At 41.9% G+C, this 22783-nt stretch overlaps 1 protein-coding gene across 5 annotated transcripts in view; it reads right to left on the reverse strand.

The window, feature by feature from the left end:
* The window catches only part of RIC3 (RIC3 acetylcholine receptor chaperone), a 63137-nt gene extending 42602 nt beyond the window's left edge, over window positions 1-20535 (reverse strand). For all 5 annotated transcript variants that reach the window (XM_047692418.1, XM_047692419.1, XM_047692417.1 and 2 more), the window contains exon 1: window positions 20384-20535. In XM_047692418.1, coding sequence (XP_047548374.1) covers window positions 20384-20507 — 124 coding nt within the window. In that variant the 5' untranslated portion in view covers window positions 20508-20535. The remainder of the gene's footprint in view (window positions 1-20383) is intronic.
* Between the last annotated feature and the right edge of the window lie 2248 nt (window positions 20536-22783).

The raw sequence follows: 22783 nt of genomic DNA on the forward strand, positions 1-22783 counted from the left end.
TCGGGCTCTCTGCTCAGCAGGGAGCCTGCTTCCTCCTCTCTCTCTGCCTGCCTCTCTGCCTGCTTGTGATCTCTGTCAAATAAATAAATTAAATCTTTAAAAAAAAAAAAAGATTTTATTTATTTATTTATTTGTCAGAGAGAGAGAGAGAGAGAGAGAGAGAGAGAGAGCGCGCGCGAGAGCGAGCTCACGCACAAGCAGGCAGAGAGGTAGGCAGAGGCAGAGAGAGAAGCAGGCTTCCCACCAAGCAAGGAGCCTGATGCAGGACTCGATCTCAGGACACTGGGATCACGACCCGAGCCAAAGGCAGCGGCTCAACCGACTGAGCCACCCAGGTGCCCCTACAGGACAGCAATTATATTCAGGTCTCTATGCATAGGTTCGAGTGAGTCACAAATAAAATAGAAACAATAGTTCCCACATTGAACCATGCTTTTTAAAAAAGAGTATATTCAAAACAAACATGAACAAAAACAGGGTATCATGGACCTTATTACTTGATAAACCAAATGTCTAAGCATTCGAAGAATACAAAGAGAAAAGAAAGAGGAGTAAAATGGAATCAGTCACTGAAGGGAATGAGACACAGAATAAAGAAGCAAAAGCATGCCAGGAGGAAAGAAGAACTCTGCAACAGGAAAGAGATGAGAATAAAGAAATAAGAACAAAGAATAAAGAAGGCTAACTACCCAAATTAGTTTGGTTCCATTTGGGGAAGTAACAAGAGATAAGGAGAGGGAAGTGGAGGTGGAGGGTTTAAATGCTAATGTGTGGTGGATAAATTTGATACTAGGGTCTAAGATCAAGGAAATGATCCTAGGGTACCTGAAAGGGATTAAACCTAGCATTTGAGTACAAATTTGAGTACAAATTTTTTTTTTTCCTGTGTCCCTCAGAGCTATTGCATACTCATTGACATCGTCAGACACCCCCACCATCTAAAGCATGGGACACAGGTCCCAGCATGAGCCCCGGGCAGCGCACTCCGCTTTCTTCAGATGCAGCCTGGCCCCAGGCCTGCCAAGCTTCCAGTCTCTGGCCCCGCACAGCCCCCTCCCACAAAACAGCTCAGGCCCACGCACTCCCAGCAGCAGTCGGCCTTGCTGTGGCACACATCCATGTGCGGTCACACACAGGCACTCTGTGCGTGCGCGCACGCGCGCACACACACACAATAACAGGCACACTGCACACATACACGCACACACACACAGACACGCTGCGTGCACGCACACACACACAGGCACTCTGCGTACGCACGCACACACACACACAGGCACGCTGCGCATGTACACGTACACGCACACACTGGCACTCTGCGCAAGCACGCGTGCACACACACACATAGGCACGCTGTGCACGTACATGCACGCACACACAGGCACGCTGTGTGCACGCACGCACACACAGGCACTGTGCGCACACACACACACAGGCACACTGCACGTACACGCACGCACACACAGGCACACTGTGTGCACGCACACACACAGGCACTCTGCGCACGTACATGCACACACACAGGCATGCTGCGTGCACGCGCACACACACAGACACTGCATGCACACACGCACACACACACACACAGAGGCACTCTGCGTACGTACACGCACACACAGGCACTCTGCGCAAGCACGCACACACGCACACAGGCACGCTGTGCACGTACACGCACGCACACACAGGCATGCTGTGTGCACGCACACACACACACACACACACACAGGCCTGCTGTGTGCACACGCACACACACACACACACAGAGAAAGGGGTTTGAGAAAGCAACAAGGCAGTAATTAAGCTCTGAGATGTTAAGGGCCTGAGGTGCTGGCTATGGCTATAAAGAGGAAGCAACAGATCCAAGGGCTCTGAGCATGGAATGATCAGCAGCATTGAATATTGAATAGAATATAGAGCTAATGAGGGAAAGGGTCTGAAAACCCCAAGGTTAGGAGTTTAATATACTAAGAGAAGATAATGGAAAAACTAGGTGGGCTTATGACAAGGGGAAGACTGAGTACACATTTTTCACATGCTAAGTTCCAAGTGTTGATGGCGCATTCAGAAGAACTTTTTATTAGCCTACAGTTAGGCTTGAGAAGAAAACCTAAATGAAAAGTTAATTAAAAAAAATAAAATGAGTGAACTATTCCCATATTAAAAGTGTTGGTGGGGGGGCACCTGGGTGGCTCAGTGGGTTAAAGCCTCTGCCTTCAGCTCAAGTCATGATCCCAGGGTCCTGGGATTGAGCCCCAAATCGGGCTCTCTGTTTCCCTTCCTCGCTCTCTGCCTGCCTCTCTGCCTACTTGTGATCTTTGTCTGTCAAATAAATAAATAAATAATAAAAATAAAATAAAAATTAAAAAAGATCACCAAGGAAGTAGAAACAATCATCAGAAGTTATTATCAACAGTTATATGTCAATAAGTTAAGCAACCTAGATGAAATGGATGCATTCCTGGAAAACTACAAACTCCCAAAATTGAACCAGAAAGAAATTGACAACCTGAATAGACCAATATCTAGTAATGAGATTGAAGCAGTGATCAAAAACCTCCCAAAAACAAGAGCCCAGGACCTGATGGATTCCCTGGGGAATTCTACCAAACTTTCAAAGAAGAAATAACACCTATTCTCCTGAAGGTGTTTCAAAAAATTGAAGCAGAAGGAAAACTTCCAGACTCTTTTTATGAAGCCAGCATTACCCTGATCCCCAAACCAGGCAAAGACCACACCAAAAAGGAGAATTTCAGACCAATATCACTGATGAATATGGATGCGAAGATTCTCAACAAGATCCTAGCAAACAGGATCCAAAAGCACATTAAAAAGATTATCCACCCTGACTAGGTGGGATTCATCCCTGGATTACAAGGATGGTTCAACATTCGCAAATCAATCAATGTGATAGAACAAATCAATAAGAGAAGAGAGAAGAACCACATGGTCCTCTCAATTGATGCAGAAAAAGCATTTGACAAAATCCAGCATCCGTTCCTGATTAAAATGCTTCAAAGTATAGGGATAGAGGGAACATTCCTGAACTTCATAAAATCTATCTATGAAAGACCCACAGCAAATATCATCCTCAATGGGAAAAAGCTCACAGCCTTCCCGTTGAGATCAGGAACATGACAAGGATGCCCACTCTCACCACTCTTGTTCAACATAGTATTAGAAGTCCTAGCAACAGCAAACAAAGAGAAATAAAAGGTATCTAAATTGGCAATGAAGAAGTCAAACACTCTCTCTTCGCAGATGACATGATACTTTATATGGAAAACCCAAAAGACTCCAACCCCAAATTACTAGAACTCATACAGCAATTCAGTAATGTGGCAGGATACAAAGTCAACGTACAGAAATCAGTGGCTTTATTACACAATAACAATGAAAATACAGAAAGGGAAATTAAAGAATTGATTCCATTTACTATAGCACCAAGAACCATAAGAAAGCTAACCAAAGAGGTAAAGGATCTGTACTCGAGGAACTACAGAACACTCATGAAAGAAATTGAAGAAGACACAAAAAGATGGAAGACCATTCCATGCTCTTGGATCAGAAGAATAAACATTGTTAATGTTTATACTGCCTAGAGCAATCTATACTTTTAATGCCATTCTGATCAAAATTCCACCGGTATTTTTCAAAGAGCTGGAGCAAATAATCCTAAAATTTGTATGGAATCAGAAGAGACCCTGAATTGCTAAGGAAATGTTGAAAAAGAAAAATAAAACTGCGGCATCACGTTACCTGATTTCAAGCTTTACTACAAAGCTGTGATCACCAAGACAGCATGGTCCTGGCATAAAAACAGACACATAGACCAGTAGAACAGAGTAGAGAGCCCAGATATGGACCCTCAACTCTATGGTCAAATAATCTTCGACAAAGCAGGAAAAAATATACAGTGGAAAAAAGACAGTCTCTTCAATAAATGGTGCTCGGAAAATTGGACAGCTATATGTAGAAGAATGAAACTCGACCATTCTCTTACACTATACACAAAGATAAACTCGAAATGGATAAAAGACCTCAACGTGAGACAGGAATCCATCAGAATCCTAGAGGAGAACATAGGCAGTAATCTCTTCGATATCAGCCACAGCAAATTCTTTCAAGATATGTCTCCAAAGGCAAAGGAAACAAAAGCAAAAATGAACTTTTGGGACTTCATCAAGATCAAAAGCAAAGGAAACAGTCAACAAAACAAAGAGGCAACCCACGGAACGGGAGAAGATATTTGCAAATGACAGTACAGACAAAAGGTTGATATCCAGGATCTATAAAGAACTTCTCAAACTCAACACACACAAAACAGATAATCATATCAAAAAATGGGCAGAAGATATGAACAGACACTTCTCCAATGAAGACATACAAATGGCTATCAGACACATGAAAAAATGTTCATCATCACTAGCCATCAGGGAGATTCAAATTAAAACCACATTGAGATACTACCTTACACCAGTTAGAATGGCCAAAATTAGCAAGACAGGAAACAATGTGTGTTGGAGAGGATGTGGAGAAAGGGGAACCCTCTTACACTGTTGGTGGAAATGCAAGTTGGTGCAGCCACTTTGCAGAACAGTGTGGAGATTCCTTAAGAAATTAAAAATAGAGCTTCCCTATGACCCTGCAATTACACTACTGGGTATTGACCCCAAAGATACAGATGTAGTGAAAAGAAGGGCCATCTGTACCCCAATGTTTATAGCAGCAATGGCCACGGTCGCCAAACTGTGGAAAGAACCAAGATGCCCTTCAACGGACGAATGGATAAGGAAGATGTGGTCCATATACACTATGGAATGTTATGCCTCCATCAGAAAGGATGAATACCCAACTTTTGTAGCAACATGGATGGGACTGGAAGAGATTATGCTGAGTGAAATAAGCCAAGCAGAGAGAGTCAATTATCATATGGTTTCACTTATTTGTAGAGCATAACAAATAACATGGAGGACATAGGGATATGGAGAGGAGAAGGGAGTTGAGGGAAATTGGAAGGGGAGGTGAACCATGAGAGACTATGGACTCTGAAAAATAACCTGAAGGTTTTGAAGGGGCGGGGGGGGGGGTGGGAGGTTGGGGGAATCAGGTGGTTGGTATTAGGGAGGGCACGGATTGCATGGAGCACTGAGTGTGGTGCAAAAACAATGAATTCTGTTATGCTGAAAAGAAATTAAAAAAATGAAAAAACAAAACAAAAATAAAATAAAAAAAGATGAAAGGTTCTTAATAGACATTTCTCCAAAGAAGATATACAAATGGCCAATAAACATGAAAAGATGTACAACACCAATAGTCATCAAAGAAATGCAAATTAAACCCACAATGAGATACACTGTATTACACCCACTAGCATGCAATTAAAAAAAGATAATAAAGTATTGGCAAGGATGTCAAGAAAATGGAATTCTCATACTCTGCTGGTGGGAATGTACAATAGTGTATTCACTTTGAAAAACAGCCTGGCAGTTCTTCAAGAGGGTAAACAAAGTTTCCATATGACCCAACAATTCTACTCTTAGGTATATACCCAAGAAGAATATGCTGACACAAAAACTTGTACAAAAATGTTCATAGCAGTGTTATTCATACTTATCAAAAAGTCCATCAGCTGACAATAAATGAGTAAGTACAATGTAGTATACCCATGCAATGGAATATTACTTGGCTATAAGAAGAATGAAGTACTGTAAATGCTAAATATGGATGAACTTTGCAAACAATATGCTAAGTAAGAAAAGAAAGAAAGAAAGAGCCAGTCATGCAAGACCATATGTTACATGAGTCCATGAATATGAAATGTCCAGTACAGGTAAATCTATGGAGACAGAAAGTGGTTGCTTGGGCTGAAGGGTGGGGGGTGGGGGGGGAAGGGGAGAAGAGTGACCGCTAATGGGTATGGAGTTCTTTGTGTGTATGAAGGATGGGTGATAAAAATGTCCTAAAATTGATTGTGGTGATAGCTGCAGAACTCAGATTATATTAAAAACCACTGACTGTAAACTTTAAATAGATAAACTGCCTGGTATGTGAATTATATCTCAAAGTTTTTTAAAAAAATTATCTAGTCTAACCACCTGAGTTCAATACCCTCACCTTCTGTAAGTGGAGGTCCTGACTTTGCTGAATACCATCAAACAGGAAATTCAGTAGTGCCCCCAGGAAGCTCACGCCACCTCTGAACAGCTCTGTTAGAAAAGTATTCTTTATATTGAGTTAATGAGTGAGTAATGGGAAGAAGAAAGGAAATAAAATGTAGGGTTTCCAACAGCAACACTGAATGTGATATGGCAAGAAGTAGGGAAACGACTAATGAAAGAGCTTGTAGACTGGAATCAAAGAGGAGCTGAAAAGTGGAGGAATACTATTTTCAAAGATTAGAGAAGGAATTGAAGAGCAATGGAACAGACAGGCTAGGTGGTAAAAATAGGTTTTATATCACAGGAGAAATCTCAGCATTTTGTATTTTGTATAATATTTCACAGAATTCACTACTGAACAATTAGTGTGCCAGTCACAGAGATTAAAGTGATAAATAAAACAGAGGCGCCTGGGTGGTGCAGTCATTTAAGGGTCAGACTCTTGGTTTTGGCTCAGTCATGATCTCAGGGTCGTGGGATCAAGCCCCACCCACATCCTGCTCTGTGCTCAGCTGAAGTCTGCTTGAGATTCTCTTTCCTCCTCCTTCTGCCCCTCCCAGTTGTGGGCACATGCTCTCTCCCCCTTCCCTAAAATAAACAAATCTTTTTAAAAAATGATAAAACACAGCCCCTATCTTTAAATTAAAGGGTTTACAGATGAGCAATATAGTTCCAGCAACAAGGCAACTGTGCCTTAACCATCAAATCCAATAGCTTTTCCCCTCAGGTCTCACTCTTAAGACTTAACTGTAATACAAGAAAGTGATATCACATACTACTCATTCAATAAAAATGGGATTAATCTGAATAAATCTTTGTCAAAGTCTCCTGCCTTAATCTCAACGGCACACCACACTCCTGGGCTCTTCTTTTCCAACTGACTGGTCTTCCAACCTATTCTTTCTCAGTCTCATGCACAGGTTCTTCTTTAATCTTCTCCCTGAGATCTTTGTCTCAACATGTCTTCAAAGATTTTATTTATTTATTTGACAGAGATCACAAGTAGGCAGAGAGGCAGGCAGAGAAAGAGGGGGAAGCAGGCTCCCCGCCGAGCAGAGAGCCCTGGGATCATGACCTGAGCCTAAAGCAGAGGCTTTAACCCACTGAGCCACCCAGGAGCCCCTGTCTCAACATGTTTTTTTCTCATCCTTTTTCCTTTGACGAATTCATTCATTCTCATGGATCCATTTTAAGTTCCAAAATGTACAGCTCTAGCTCTTTTTCCCCTCAAGCTCTGTCTCTTATCTCTAAATTCCATTAGTATATACATCCTTTTGTTGGACTATCATGTCAAACCTAAAAATGAAACTCATTTCATCTTCTAAAACCTGCTTTCCTCCTGTGGTTTTGTGTGGTGTTTTTGTTTGGTTGTTTGGTTGGTTGGCTGGTTTTTTTTATTTGTTTTTGTTTTTTTAAAGACTTTATTTATTTATTTGACAGACAGAGATCACAAGTAGGTAGAGAGGCAGGCAGAGAGAGAGAGGGAAGCAGGCTATGTGGGGCTCAATCCCAGTACCCTGGGACCATGACCTGAGCTGAAGGCAGAGTCCCAATCCACTGAGCAACCCAGGCGCCCCAGGGCTGTTTTTTTTTTTTAATAGAGTCATTCTCTCAGACCTTTAGGCTTAAGACCTATAGCCTCTGCCACCTGTGATCAAGAAAATTCTTGGGATGGTAGGCTAGGGTCAGAATGCTCAATTTGGAAGAGATTTTTTTTTTTTTTTCCTGTAAAGTTAACTGCCCTCAGCAGGGAACCATTTCACCTCTTGGATCTTAGGACCACATTTCTTAGCAACTGAACCCAGAAAGTTTAGAAATTCAATGGCTATAAAACATTTGGAAATAATTTTTTTAAAAAGAAATTTTTAACTAGACATCTCAAGTGAGATACTCCAAGTGTACAAAAAAGTATAAATGATAATGGATGAGCACTTGTACACCTGCCTACCAGAGACGTAACTGCAAGACATGTGTACTCTCAGAACATCAACTTTATACTTTACTATGTTAAGTATGTATTCACAAACTACATGTCCTGAGTTTTAAAACTTTATATTATGAACACAGTAGTGGCAGTCGTATAGCAATATGAACATACTGAATGTCGCTGAACTATAAACCTAATGGTTAAAATTATAAATTTATATTATGTATATTTTACATATCACAATTTTTAAAAAAGATCTTTATATTATATCATACTATACTCATTCTTCTGCAACTTCCTTTTCTGTCATTTTTCTGGTGGGGATTAATACGTGGCCCAGAAATGCAGCATGTTGATTTGATATGTGTAGCTCTACAGTTCATTCACTCAAACTGCCATATAGCATCTCCTAGTATGTTCATTACTACAGTTTATTCACCTCATCCCAAGCTGATGAATATTTAGGTTATTTTCTATTTTTCACTATTATAAATGTTCTACTTTATATCTATATTACAAAGAGCATATGTGGCTTTAAAAAAAATGTTTAAAAAAACAGCTCAAGAGGGGCACCTGGGAGGCTCAAGTCATGATCCTGGAGTTCTAGGATCAAGCCCTATGTCAGGCTCCCTGCTCAGCAGGGAAATCTGCTCCTACCTCTCCCTCTGCTTCTCCCCCCTACCCTACCCCTTCCTCTCTCTCTCAAATACATAAAAAAAAAAAAAAAAGACAAAAACAAAACCAACCAGCTCAAGAGATCAGAGTATTAAAAGATATTAGAACATGAAAATTGCACTTTTCAAAATAGAAAACAGCTGTGTTCACTATCTGCATATGCACTTAAGTATTCTCTAAAATGGGACTTAACTAAATCCTAATTATTTATTGAACATTTTCCCCATATTTAGGTTTATTTAATTATTAAAATTTCACCTAGCATATCATTTAAGCTAGACTACAAACTTAATGGATTTTAAAGAATGAAGCTCTACTTTCCCTTGTTAACAACCATCCTTATTGCTAAAAACAAAAACTCTGAAACTGTTAACAAAAGAGCTTTCTGAAAGCAGCATTAAGCCATCTGCAACATTTCTTTCTTAAGACAAATCAATAAAGAACTGGATGTGTTTGAGTACCACAGTTTAAGAAAGATCCTTATGGGCCAATTCCTTAAGATATGTAAGCTTCTCCCTAAATACTGTGGAAATTCTTTTTTTTTTTTTAAGATTTTATTTATTTATTTAACAGAGAGATCACAAGTAGGCAGAGGCAGGCAGAGAGACCGGGGGAAGCAAGCTTCCCGCAGAGTGGAAAGCCCGACATGGGGCTCTATCCCAGGACCCTGAGATCATGACCTGAGCCAAAGGCAAAAGCTTAACCCACTGAGCCACCCAGGTGCCCCAATACTGAGGAAATTCTAGAGACCAAATTTAATTCAGCATTACTTAAAGTGGAGCGTGGGACCACAGCTGACTGCATCAGTCTCCTCCAGGGGCCCCTCATCTTGTTACATTCTCCTTCTACCTCAAGCTGTGCTCTACCCACCACAGCTTTGATATTTTCTGCTAGCTTAACCAGAACTTTTCTTCTTCTTTTACCAACCTCCCTACTCCCAAATCAAGCTACATACTGTTAGATACTTGTGTGTCTAAGTTGCTTAGCACAGGGCTTAGTCCATATACCTTACGCGTGTTAATTATTACTGTTTTGTTAGGAGTCACTTTCCTAAAGCATAATACTAGTGGGTCTTGCCATTTCTCCTATCAAAAGCTTTCAGTGGTTCCCACTGAGGACAAGAGACTGTTACACAGGAGGCAGTGAAGTGAGTAAAATCAGTGCTATCTTCTCAGAGTTATTAGTTAGGATACTGGCTGGGACTCCAACTATCTAAGTGGAGGTTAGATGAACCTTTTTTTTTTCTTTTAAAGATTTTATTTATAGGAGAGAGAGAGAAAGAGAGAGAGAGAGAGAGAGAGAGCATGAGCAGGGGGAGGGGCAGAGAGAGAAGCAGACTCTTCCCTGAGCAGGGAGCCCAATGCAGGCTCGATCCCAGGACTCTGAGATCATGATTTGAGCTGAAGGCAGATACTTAACGGACTGATCCACCCAGATGCCCCTACATGAGCCTTTCTAGAGCTCATCTGCGTCATCTGTAAAATGGATATAACTGGGGTTGTTAACAAGGATTGTAAAGGGTTATTAGAAGGATTACAGACTAGGGGACCCTGGGGTGGCTCAGTCTGTTAAATGTCTGCCTTTGGCTGAGGTCCTGATCCCAGGGTCCTGGGACTGAGCTGCATGTCACGGTCTCTGCTCAGCGAGGAGCCTACTTCTCCCTCTGCCTGCCGCTCTGCCTGCTAGTGTTTGTACGTGTGTGCAAGTGCACTGCCCCTCTCTCTTTCTCTGTCAAGTAAATAAAACCTTTACCAAAAAGGATTACAGATTATATATCATATATAGTGCACCCTGCATGCACAGTGGGTATTTAACAAATTCTGGTTTTGCCTTCCTGATAAACTAAATTTCTAAACAACTAAATTCTATAATCTGGTCCAAAAGTACCTCTTCATATTTCTTTCACATTACATATTCCTGATTCAGCCTAACTAGACTTCTCGCCATGCTCTGAGCCTGCCTTGTCATTTTTTACCTCTAAGCCTTTGCTTTTTGCTAACTCCAGTGGTTGTGCTTTTCTCTCCAACTCCACACGTCTAAATCTAGCTTATCCTTCAGGGCCCAGGTCAAATATCGCCCACAATACCTATGCTTTTTCTCATGTCACTCCCATGTACTTGGAACATACCCCTTGAACCTCTTTAATTGCACTTATTAGAACTGGTCTTATTAAAAAGTTGTATTTATATGCCTTACAGCCTCTATTTGAATGGACTGAGAAACAGAAATACATAAAATCTTCCACTAAGTACTATTTCCACCCAATTGTATTCAGTACTGACTAAAACCTATAAATCCTATTAGAGCCCCAGAAAAGATGAGTCTGACAACCAGAAGTGGATCTGGCCTGGTACTATCACCTAGGCCTTGGTGTTGATATGAGCTGGCTTAGCACTCAGTTAGGTCTTGGTGTTCTCCTGTTAAATGTGAGCAATTTCAGATCAACATTAAACAAAGCCATTCTATGACCACCATGGATCAAGACAAAAGAATCCATAATCTGCCTGAACAGTGACAAAACATGAATACTCTCCAAGCTAAAAAAAATATCAAATAGCCCCCATTCCCTGATAATGAGTGGCTGCTGCTTCATCATGAATTATAGCTTCAGCCTTTCTCTAATTCTTTTCTCCCTTTAGATAAACTCTATTAAGATACCCACCCACAGAATTTGCCTCACTTCCTGACGGGACCCAGAGCAAAGCCCCACATCCTTAAACCTTCTTCAAAATCACTCAACACATGCCCACATCCTATAATAAAGCTTTTCAAACAATCTTACTGTGATGTTTGCATGCTTCCCTATGGTGTGCATTCTCCCTTGCTACGAGTAATAAATCAACTTCTTTAATTATAGGCATTCTTTGTGTTCTGTGGCTGAAGGACAAACTATGAACTTCTTGAATAAAAGTCTAGTGTCTTCTCTGCACTTGGGCCCCCTACAGGGTATGCTCTGGGTCTTGCATGCTGTATACTTGCTGAATTGATCTTGATGACTTATACTGGGCCTGCTGGCATTTACTGGAATCTCAAGACCCAGCAAAGTTACTCTCAGGACTAAAAATAATTGTTTATTTCGTTATGCTGAGTGGTTTTTAGATATGCGAATAGAAAATGGTGGTCAGGGTGCCTGGTAAAGGTGCTCCACACCCACAACTATGCTCCACACTCACTCCTCTAGAAGTTCCTGAACTTGAAAAAGTGACTAATTTACATGTATTCACAGGCTCTCAAATTGTTTCCTCCCTTCTCTGATACTCTTTCAGAGCAGATACTTGAGGTTTCATTAGGAGAAAAGAAAAGGTAAGGGATGAAGAAAATACATTTGTCCTCAAGCACTTATATACCAAAACAAAGAGCTAATTTAAGATAACAAGAAATTATATATGTATACGTAGTATATATGCATGTATATATACATACATGGACACATATCTATACATATATGTGTATCTATTTCCACATCTTAGTTCAACACTCAGTGGGCAGAACTCACCTGAGGAAAACAAGGTGACTTAAGAGCCTGAGCTATTTCAGAGAAACAGAGCCATCGGAGAGGTACCGGTAAGGAACCCTATTTATAATACTCAAAGTGAGTCATTCACTGGAAAACATGGGCAGGCAGGATCAGGAGGAGAGATGCCAGGTTGGACATTATTGTGGGAGTACGCCAGGATCTAACTATGGAGGTGGTGAGCAGGGCTCTCCTGAAGCCGACTCGTGCAAAGAAGCAGCATACAGTCATCTTGGAGGGCTTCAACTACTCTGACACCTGTCCGAAGTCTCAGTATGCTAACGTGGGAACCACTGACAAGTTCCTGACCTCACAGGCTGATGTTTTCATGTTACACAGGTACAGAAGTTGAGAGGAGGGGAACTACTTTGGCCAAAGAAAAAATTGGTTGATGAAATGAAAAGAGAACTGTAGGAGAAAGGGACCATGCCAACTCAGTATTTGTGGCAACAAAGTAGGGGTTGTGTGGCACTAGGAAGGCAGAATTAAGTTCTGAAACCCTATGACATGAGACCCTAAGAGGAAAGCTCTTAAAATGTATTGCGGCTTGGGCATTTCAAAAATTGTCAAGCAGATAAGAAAGGCAGAGGGGGAAAAAGCAGATGTATAGGTAGTTCTTCTAAAAGAACAGAGAAACAATGAACAAAAAGACACATATGTGAATGAGTGACAAGACTTGGAAGAACCACATGAGGCCAAGGTTCAAAATAAATTAAGATTTATAAAAAGGCTAGCCAAAGCAAAAGGAGCATTTTAGAGCAAAAAAAGGCAATTTACCTGATGATAAAACATAATGCCAAGGAAACAACTTCTGAACTTCTATTTTCCTTCTATGTTCTCTATTAGAGGAGATACATTTTGGATTAAATGGAAGAGAATCAGCAATCCTAAAGACAAAAAGTTCCAGATGGATGAGGAAGAAAAGTCCTTCCACCAAGTAATTTCTACCAAGACTAGAAAACCTTCAAGAAGGTTCATTAAACTAAAAGAAAATTTTAAGCAATTATGTTGATAGAAAGAGGTAATTTTAAAGAATGGAGTAGGTGACTACTGTTTCGGTTTGCAAAAGGTCTATGGTGCACTTTTCACCTACAGAGAAGTGAGCACACTGTAGCTCTTGGACTAGAATCTAAAAAGGATTCTTCAGGAGATTGTGAGGAAGAAGGCAGAGTAGGAGGATCCTCAATGGAACCCGTGGATGCACAGGGAGATAACGCTCTGATCTGTGTGACTAACTCTGAAAATGACCCAAAGACTGGCGAAACAGTGCTTCCACATTTAATCCTAGAGGGAACTGAAGACAAAGGCCACATCAAAAAAGGGCAGAGGAGCAGAGCTGAGATTGGGAAACAAACCCAGGTAAGACTAACCACAAATGGAAAGCATGGAAAAGTTAAGAGGATCAGACCCCACACTAGGCTTTGGAGACCCACACTAGGAAGATGAATCCCCATTAACTTGGCTTTGGGGAAAAAAAAAAAATCAGTGGAACTTAACTTCGCTTTTAAAATCAGCAGGGTTTAACTCTGGGTACTTTAAAAAATTAACTGGCTTACCTACAAGAAACCGAAGGGAGATAGGAAACTGAGTCCTTGCCCTAAAGCATAATAAATACTTGACTTTAAACACAGCATAGAAACAACAGTTTGAAAGTGCCTGAGGTACAAGTGAAGAAGATGTATTTACTATTCTGAGAAAATGTGCTGGAGGCGCCGGTATCTTCAGGAGACTCCCACAACAGAAGTGCTAGCAGGCGCCATTTCTCTTCCCTCCCCAAGCCCAGAGAGCCAGACACCTGCAAAAACTAGCACGAATACTCTCCACCTATTCTGCTAGCAACATGTGTGCAGCCCCACCTTCCCCTGCACGGCCTTGGCAGGCATCTCTCCAGAGCGGTTCCAGCCCCACCACACCTGCAAACAACCCCAGCAAGGACCAGCGCCACTCCACAGTGAATTCTGTGCTGGGGAGAGTGAAAGCTAACCCCACACACCGGTGCCCATGCAATTCCAGAAAGCCAAGCCTTTTCACTGACCACAAAAGGAGAAGCCCCTGCCTTCTGGTGTGTCTGCAACTATGACAAAGAGACCAAGCGCAGAAATAGAGACTGTGAACCCCCGCTCACCTATGTTCCAAAACAAAGTGAACAGCACAAAATGGACAGAACCAAGATGAGCAGCAATCAAAAAGAAAAAAAGGGGGGAAAAAGCAGCTTAGGATTCTAATATACCAGAAGGCCAGCAAGTAAAATGCCAAAAATCTAAAGCAATCCTCAGGCTGCATTAAAAGAAGTACAGAGTTTTTAAAAGCAAAGGGGGGAAGGCAACAGGTTTGCTCCTGTTTCCACTTGCTATTATTTGCCTAGAGGGCTCTGTTGAGATACTTGGAACTACATCACATGAGGAATGGATGAACTCCTACACATGTCAACAGAGGAAAAAAGACTGAAGAAGGGGACATGATGCTAGTCTTCAAATCCCTGAACTCACCATCTTTCCCTTTTATTTATTTTCTTCCATTCCTACTTTGGTGAAGGGCATCACCATCTGTCTATTCACCTAAGCCAATAACCTGAGACTAATCCAAAATGGCTCCCTTCCTCTCATCTTCAATTCTACTTAAAAATGGCTCTTGAGGGGCACCTGGGTGGCTCAGTCAGTTAAACGTCACACTCTTGATTTTGGCTCAGGTCATGATCTCAGGGTCGTGAGATCGAGCCCCAAGTTAGGCCTTGCACTTAGCGTGGGGTCTGCTTGAGACTGACTCTCTCTCCATGCCCCTGCCCCCCAACTCATGCACACACATGCACATGACTCTCTCCCAAATAAATCTTTAAAATGACTCTTAAAGAAACTGGAATTTCTGACATTAAATAAATTTTAAATCATAAAACATAAAAATAAAAACCAGAGAGATATAAAAAATAAAAATAAAAAGAGCTCTTAAAATTGTTCTCCTCCCTTTTACCCAATGGTGACAGCCTCCCCTGCTCTACTTCCTCCTTCCTCCAGTACCTTATATCCCTTTGGGAATCTCTCTCAACTTCAGAGTGGTTAATCAGTAGTTAATCAGCATATTCTTTCTACCCCAAGCACTGCAAGTAAATTAAGTCACTAAAATGTATGGATAGTTTAGCAAAAACTACTTAGATAAGAGTAAGGTGGGAGTGAAGGAAGAGTTTAAAAGAAAAGACATGCTCTTTGTCTGGACAATGGAAGGTGAGAGGTGACGTATGGTGCTGTTGCAACCACTGTTGCTATCCTGAGAGAGCAGGCAGAGGACAGAGCCAACTTGAGAAGGAACTTGGAAGTGAAATGCACACAGAAAATTAGAGCTGGAGCCCTGAAGAGACTGTGAATCTCTGGATCAAACAACACTAAAGGCCAGTTCTAACACATGCGCTTTTCACTGACACAAGCAATAAAGCCCCTTTTTGTCTTAAGACAGTTAAAGTTGAATTTTCTGTCATTTGTCATGAGGATCCTAACTCATGAGCTCAACAGCACTGACTTAATGATACTCACGCGATCTCACCTGGAGTACTGCGACCATCTTTTCCTTAAAGAAATCCTCACAATGCAGCTCCTAGAGTGCTGCTAGGATGTCCTTTCTAAAACCAGACTGGAGGTTTCTCTTCTACTTACAAACTTAAAATGGCCTCTCCCACCTTTGAAATAAAATCCAAACCTCTTAAGTATGACAGAAAAAAAAAAAAGTCCTCACAGTTTGGTCCCTACCGACATCTCTGGTCTCATCTCTCATCAAAATGAAAAGCTTTTCTTCTTCAAAGGACACCAGCAAGAAAGCAGAAAACAACCCACTGAATCGGAGAAAATATTTGTAAATTATATATCTGCTAATAGATTTTTATCTAAAAAGCCCTTAAAACTCAACAATAAAAAGTAACCCAATTTAAAAATGGGCACAGGATCTGAGTAAGACATTTCTCCAAAGATGATATACAAATAGCCAATATACACACAAAAAGATGCTCAATGTCAAAGGTCATCAGGAAAATGCAAATAAAACCAAAATGAGATATTATTTCACACCGACTAGAATGCCTATGATCAAAAATGTTGGCAAGATGTGGAGAAACTAGAATACTTCCCCCTTGCTGGCAGAAATGTTAAATGGTGCAGCCACTATGGCAAACAGTCTAGCAGTGCCTCAAAAGATTAAAAACAGAGTAATCATATGACCCGGAAATGTCACTCTTCATTCCAGCCACAGTAAAATGCTCATATTTCCCAAATGTATATCCCTAAAAATATAAAAACATGTCCAAGTTTGTATTCAAACGTTAATAGCAGCATTATCTATAATAAAAAATATGAACAACCTGGGGTGCCTGGGTGGCTCAGTTGGTTAAGCTGCTGCCTTCAGCTCAGGTCATGATCTCAGGGTCCCAGAATCGAAGCCCACATCGGGCTCCTGCTGAGTGGGGAGCCTGCCTATCCCCTGCCTGCCATTCCCCCTGCTTGTGCTTGCTCTCTCCCCCTCTTTCTGTCAAAAAAAAAAAAAAAATTTATATATATATATATATATATAACAACCCAAATGTCCATGTCCATCAGCAGATGAATGGATAAATAAAATGTGGTATAGCCACACAATGGAATATTATTCAGCCATTTAAAAGTAATGAAGTACTGGGATGCCTGGCTGGCACAGTCTGTTAGGTGGCCTTGCCTTAGATCATGAGATCAAGGCCCCGCGTCAGGCTCTGCACGCAATGTGAAGTCTGCTTGGGTTTCTCTCTCCTTCTCCCTCTGCTCCTCCCCCTCACTCTCTCTAAAATAAACCTTAAAAAAATAATGAAGTATGTATACATGCTATAGCATGGATGAACCTTAAAAACATGCTGAGCAAAAGAAGCTAGTCACAAAAGATCACATATTGTGGAATTCCATTTATATGAATTTCCAGAACAGGAAAATTTATACTGATAGAAAGTAGATTAGTAGTTACCTAGGGCTGAAGGGGGGTGGGGTGTGTTGGAGGGTGATGGCTAAAGAATGTGGGGATTTTAGCGGGCGGTGGAGGTGCGGTAGAAAAATGTTCAAACAGGGCGCCTGGGTGGCTCAGTGGGTTAAGCCGCTGCCTTCGGCTCAGGTCATGATCTCAGGGTCCTGGAATCGAGGCCCGCATCGGGCTTTCTGCTCAGCGGGGAGCCTGCTTCCCTCTCTCTCTCTCTCTCTCTCTCTCTGCCTGCCTCTCCGTCTACTTGTGATCTCGCTCTGTCAAATAAATAAATAAAATCTTTTAAAAAAAATGTTCAAACACTGTGATGATGGCTGCACAACTCTGAATATAATAAACCCCACTGAACTGTACACTTTAAATGGGTGAACTGTATGTGAATTATATCTCAAGAAAGCTGCTGGGGGGGAAAAAAGGACTCTCCTGCTCTAGGACACCGGTAAAACTGACAATTCTAACCGTGACTCCTCACTGTTCCATGCAAGGACTTTGAGTACATGCAACTGACACTTATGCACTTATTTTTTGTCTTTTTTCTTCTACTAAACTGTGATCCTCAAGGAGAGATTTGGCTCATTTTTCTTAGAATCCATGGTTATCTGTATACTGTGTATACACTATGTGAAAGAGTACATCATAAGTATTTACTAAAAGACTGTCTTAAGGGCTGTCATGTGGAAAAGGGACTGTACTTGTTTTACATACTCCAATAGATAGAAAAGTTTCAAGAGTTTTCAAATAACTGGGGTTGTTTCTTTCTCTAAAACAAGTGTTTCAGGGTTCTGTGAATTCTCAGACTTGATACTCAAATTCTGAATATATGTGAATATATGTGAATTTTTTTAGGGAGAAACTCTAACTTTCATCAGATTCTCAAAGGGATATATAAACCCAAAATGGTTAGGAATCACTGTTTTTAAAATGTCAGCACACTGGTACAGGGATTTTAAGTAATATATTTTTTATTGAAGTATAGTTGACATACAATGTTACCTTAGTTTCAAACATATAACACAGTCCTTCTATAGCTCTATACATTATTGTGCTTACCACGAGTTTAGCTACCAACTATCACAATATGATACTATGACAACACCACTGACTATACTCCCTATGTTGTACTTTTATCCACCTGACTTACTCATTTCATAACTGGAAGCCTGTATCTCCCACTCCTCTTCACCCATTTTGTCCATTCCCCCACCACCCCTCGCATTTGGCAACCATCAGTTCTCTATATATATGGGTCTATTTCTGGTTTTGTTTGTTCATTTATTTTTTAGATTCCATTTATAAGTGAAATCACATAGTATTTGTCTTTTTCTGACTTATTTCACTCAGCATAATACCCTCTAGGTCCATCCAAGGGCATAGAGTTTAGTTAGCAAAATTTCAATTACTGAAATATATCATTTAGGAGAAGTTTTTCTCTAGATTATATCCTTTGGTAACTAAGGCGAAAAGAATTCACAATATTAGTAGCTTCATAAACTTGAATTATTCACTTAAAAATATTTATCAGCTGCCATTTTAGGCAGGTGCTAAAGAAATAGTGGTAAAGGAGACCAAGCCACTGCCCTCATGAAACTTACATTCTTGAAGGTAGACACAGAAAGACTAAATAAGAACATTTCATATCATATAATAATTCCTTCAAGAAGGAAAACAGAACAACATGAAGGAACAAGGAAGAATGAGGGTCAAGTTATCTCAGCTAGGGTTGGTAAGGAAAGTCTCTGAGAAGGTTACATTTGAGTAGAAACTAATGAGAAGGCAGCTGAGGGAAGAACACTCTAGGAATAAGGAGAACAGAAAGTGCAAAGAATCTAAGATGAGAACATCAAAAATCAGCTCTTGAGTTCTCAAGGGAAAGAACCATTTAATCTCTGTACAACATTCAGAAGAGTATCTCCCACTCGCATTCAATAGAACTTATTCAACATAATTCAGTATAATGGAATTCAATTCAGTAAGATATTGTTTTAGAAAAATCTTTATTGCTCAAGATCATGAATTAACCTTCAAGGCAGTATCATTAGATAAAATTAGTAAACCCTTTGGAATTTTGTAATAAGGCAGAAAGAAAAAAAGATAACATAATTTTTTAGAAGTCTCTTCCAGGTAGATAGTTTTGCAAGTATAAAGTTTATCAAGCACATTCTCTCAAGAGGATTCTCGGTTCAATCTGTCCTCTACCCGGAGAGCTTAGTGCTTTGCATGTGCAGTATTTCTATGATGTGCAAAAGAGTGGAACAATAGTCAGTGTGCACAGATTACAGGGAAGTGGACTCCAGTTCAAAAGGAGCTGTCCAATCACCGAAAGGCTGAACATTAGTGGAAGTGTTTGGAGACTAAAACCATCCTCAAGGGTATTACAGAGATAACCTACAGGAGAATGTTACCAGTAGAACTTCAGGGACTACAGAGAATTGTTCTAGTTCCTTCTCTCAGCCTGGACATCCATCCCTCTACACCTGTTATGTAAAAGCCCCTGAACCCGACCAAAAAGGTGGATTTGTAAACACCACATACACTATACCAATAACAAAGAATTAGCAAACACTTGAGGGGAATGTAGGAATTCTTTCGTCTCAGTAATTGAAGTTCGAATTAAAATCTTCAAGTTGTATTTAAAAAGGCACAAAGACAGCCTGAATCGGCGCGCTGGAAGTAAGTACACAATGACTTCAGATTAAGAACAGCAATGTCAGTTGACTTGACTTCTTACAAAAGCACGACACAAGACACAAAGCACACGGAAACCCCAGAGACGGGAGTCCAAGCGGGAGCCCTCCGAACTCAGAGCACTTGGGCAGATGAGACAGCTGAGGGAAGCCAGTGAGGGGAAGAGGGAAAGACTGCGAACAACGGGTGAGCGAGAGGCCACCTGGAGGGTGCCCAGGCACCCACGCCTGCATCCCCAGCCCTTCCTGCTGCAAAAGGTCGGGAGGGACCAGGCACCCCATAGAGTCTGCGGCTGTCCGCTGACGCTAAGGGGACCGCGAGGCTTGGCACCTCCCAAACACCGCTCCGTCAGCCCTCTCTAGCCCGTTCGGAGGAGACCTCAAGCCTCTCTCCCTGGAGCAGCGTTCTCCGTACACTCAGAGGGAGCTAGCCTCCACTTACCTTCCGGCACCGGCGGCGGCTCCTGCCGCTTTCCGCGGGATAGGAAGGCCTTGGGCAGCAGCAGCGACACGGCCAGGACGAGCCCCGAGGCCAGGGCCACCCTCTGCACAGTGGAGTACGCCATGGCCGCCGCCCTCGCCACAGGTGCAGACGCCAGCCGGAACCGGAACCGGAACCGCAGCGCCTGCGGCCTCCTCCGACCGAACCGCGAGCTGCACGGACGGCGTCGCGCGAGGGACAAGTGCGCGAAGCCCCCGCACGGCCGTACCCCGTCTCCGTACTCACACCGGCACCCTCGGGTCTGGGTCAGCTGGAACCCCCTCGCTCTCCGCGTCCCGCGGTGCCATCTCCCCCTGCCACGGGGCTGGCGGTCGTGCCCTTCCTTCGCCGTATCCCGCTGGCCGCCCTGCTCGCTGCCCGCCCTGACCACGCCGCCGAGCCCCTTACCGCAAGCAGCGCCCTCCGCTCCCAGCCAGCCTCCGTCCGCAGCCAAACGGGAAAATGCTAAAGCGAACGCCTAATGATCTCGCTCCACGGTGTAACTCCTTTCACAAACACCTCTTGATCCCCCGCACAACCCTCAAATTTCTTTCTGGGACCGCCAGACCCTGAATGATCTGGTCTGAACAGTGCTGCATCCAAACGACCTCATTTGCTCTTTCCCCAGCATATTCCTTACTTTCAGGGAAGCTTGGCTTGTCCTGTTGCCTCTGCCTGAAAAATTCCTGACACCTTCCCCGCTAGTGAGAAACTTCTCTGAAGAACAAATGAAAAATACTACCCTCATGAGACTTCTCCAGTCAGCCCTCTCCTTCCTCTGCATTCCCAGTCCTTCTTTCATGTCTTTATTCATTTGTTTTATAAACAATAATAAACATTTAGTTCCTACAATGTACCAAATCCGGAAATGGCACCATAGGGTCTGATGAATAAGATGGGGGAGATAGGTATCTAACCAAGAAATGCAGGAAATATTCTCGGCTCCGGAACAGTCACCTCAACTGGAAGGACAGGGACAAGAAAAGCTCCTGAAAGTAGGTGAAATTTGAATTTTTGAAGAATAAGTCACCAGACAGGTGGGAGGAGTTAGAGTACTCAGACAAAGGATACAAAGAAAGCAAGTTCATGAAAGCCTGTGTGCCTTCCAAAGATTCCTAGTGATTCATTTTGGCTGGGCCATAGGGCTGGTGACAGGACATAAAGTAATAAGGCTACAAATATAAGCAGGAGCAAGATTGTGAGAAGCCTAGATAAAACTTCCAGTTCAACGTGGCGGATGGAACACACCCATTTATCTTTCCTCCTCCAGGCACCTCACAAAAATGAAAATAAAGAGGTAAAGGGTATCCACTACAAGACTAAGGAGAATGAGTGAAAATATGACAACAGGCAAAAAAAGTCAACATTTTGTAAGATGCAACATTATCCAATAGAAATACAATGATAGTCACATATGTAAGTTAAAATTTTCTAGCAGCCTCATTGAAAAAGCAAATGTGCAGGCGGTGGGGGTGGGGGAGGAGGCCCCTGGGTGGCCAGTTGCTAAGTGTTTGCCTTCCTGTCAGGTCATGATCCCAGAGTCCTGAGATTGAGCCCCACATCAGGCTCCCTGCTTGGTGGGAAGCTGGTTTCTCTCTCTCCCAATTCCCCTACTTGTGTTCCCTCTCTCATAGTGTCTCTGACAAATAAATAAAATATTTTAAAAAATAAAAAAGCAAACGGGTGAAATTCGTTTAATGCATTTTATTTAACCCAATCTACCCCAAATATCCTTTCAACGTGTATAGCACTCCTAACTCGCATTTCAATGGCTTAATAGCCATGTGACTAGTGGCTACCATATTGGGCAGTTTTTTATGTGTATAACATAAAAACTGAAGTACCTACTGAGGGAAAGCTCCTAGAAGGCAAACTATTTTGCCCCTCAGAACCTAGGAGGGCTTAAGAATTTGAGGCACTGAGTTTCTTTAAAGGAATAGATGTGGCTTGGGCTGGATAAAGGATTGGTTGAAAGTCTGGTTAAGAAGCAGGTGAGATCCTCCGAATCTTGTTCCTCAATTATTGGTGCTGGGTGGTTGCCCCTAGCAGCTTTATTAAGGCATCATCACTGTTGATACCATCAACATCACTAGAAGTTATTGAGTACTTACTGTATTCCTTGTATTTTACATAACAATTGATTCTAACAATTTTATGAAGTAAGCAATATAATATACCCATTTTACAGAGGAAAAAAACAAGAAACAGAAAGCTTATGTAACTCCCCAACAACTACACAGTACCAACTGAAAGCTATTATTCAAACCCAGGCATGCTTACTCCAGGACTTAATCTTTTTTTTTTTTTTAAGATTTTATTTATTTATTTGACAGAGAGAGATCACAAGTAGGCAGAGAGGCA

Source organism: Lutra lutra, chromosome 10 (assembly GCF_902655055.1).
Source record: "Lutra lutra chromosome 10, mLutLut1.2, whole genome shotgun sequence".
Classification (NCBI taxonomy): domain Eukaryota; kingdom Metazoa; phylum Chordata; class Mammalia; order Carnivora; family Mustelidae; genus Lutra; species Lutra lutra.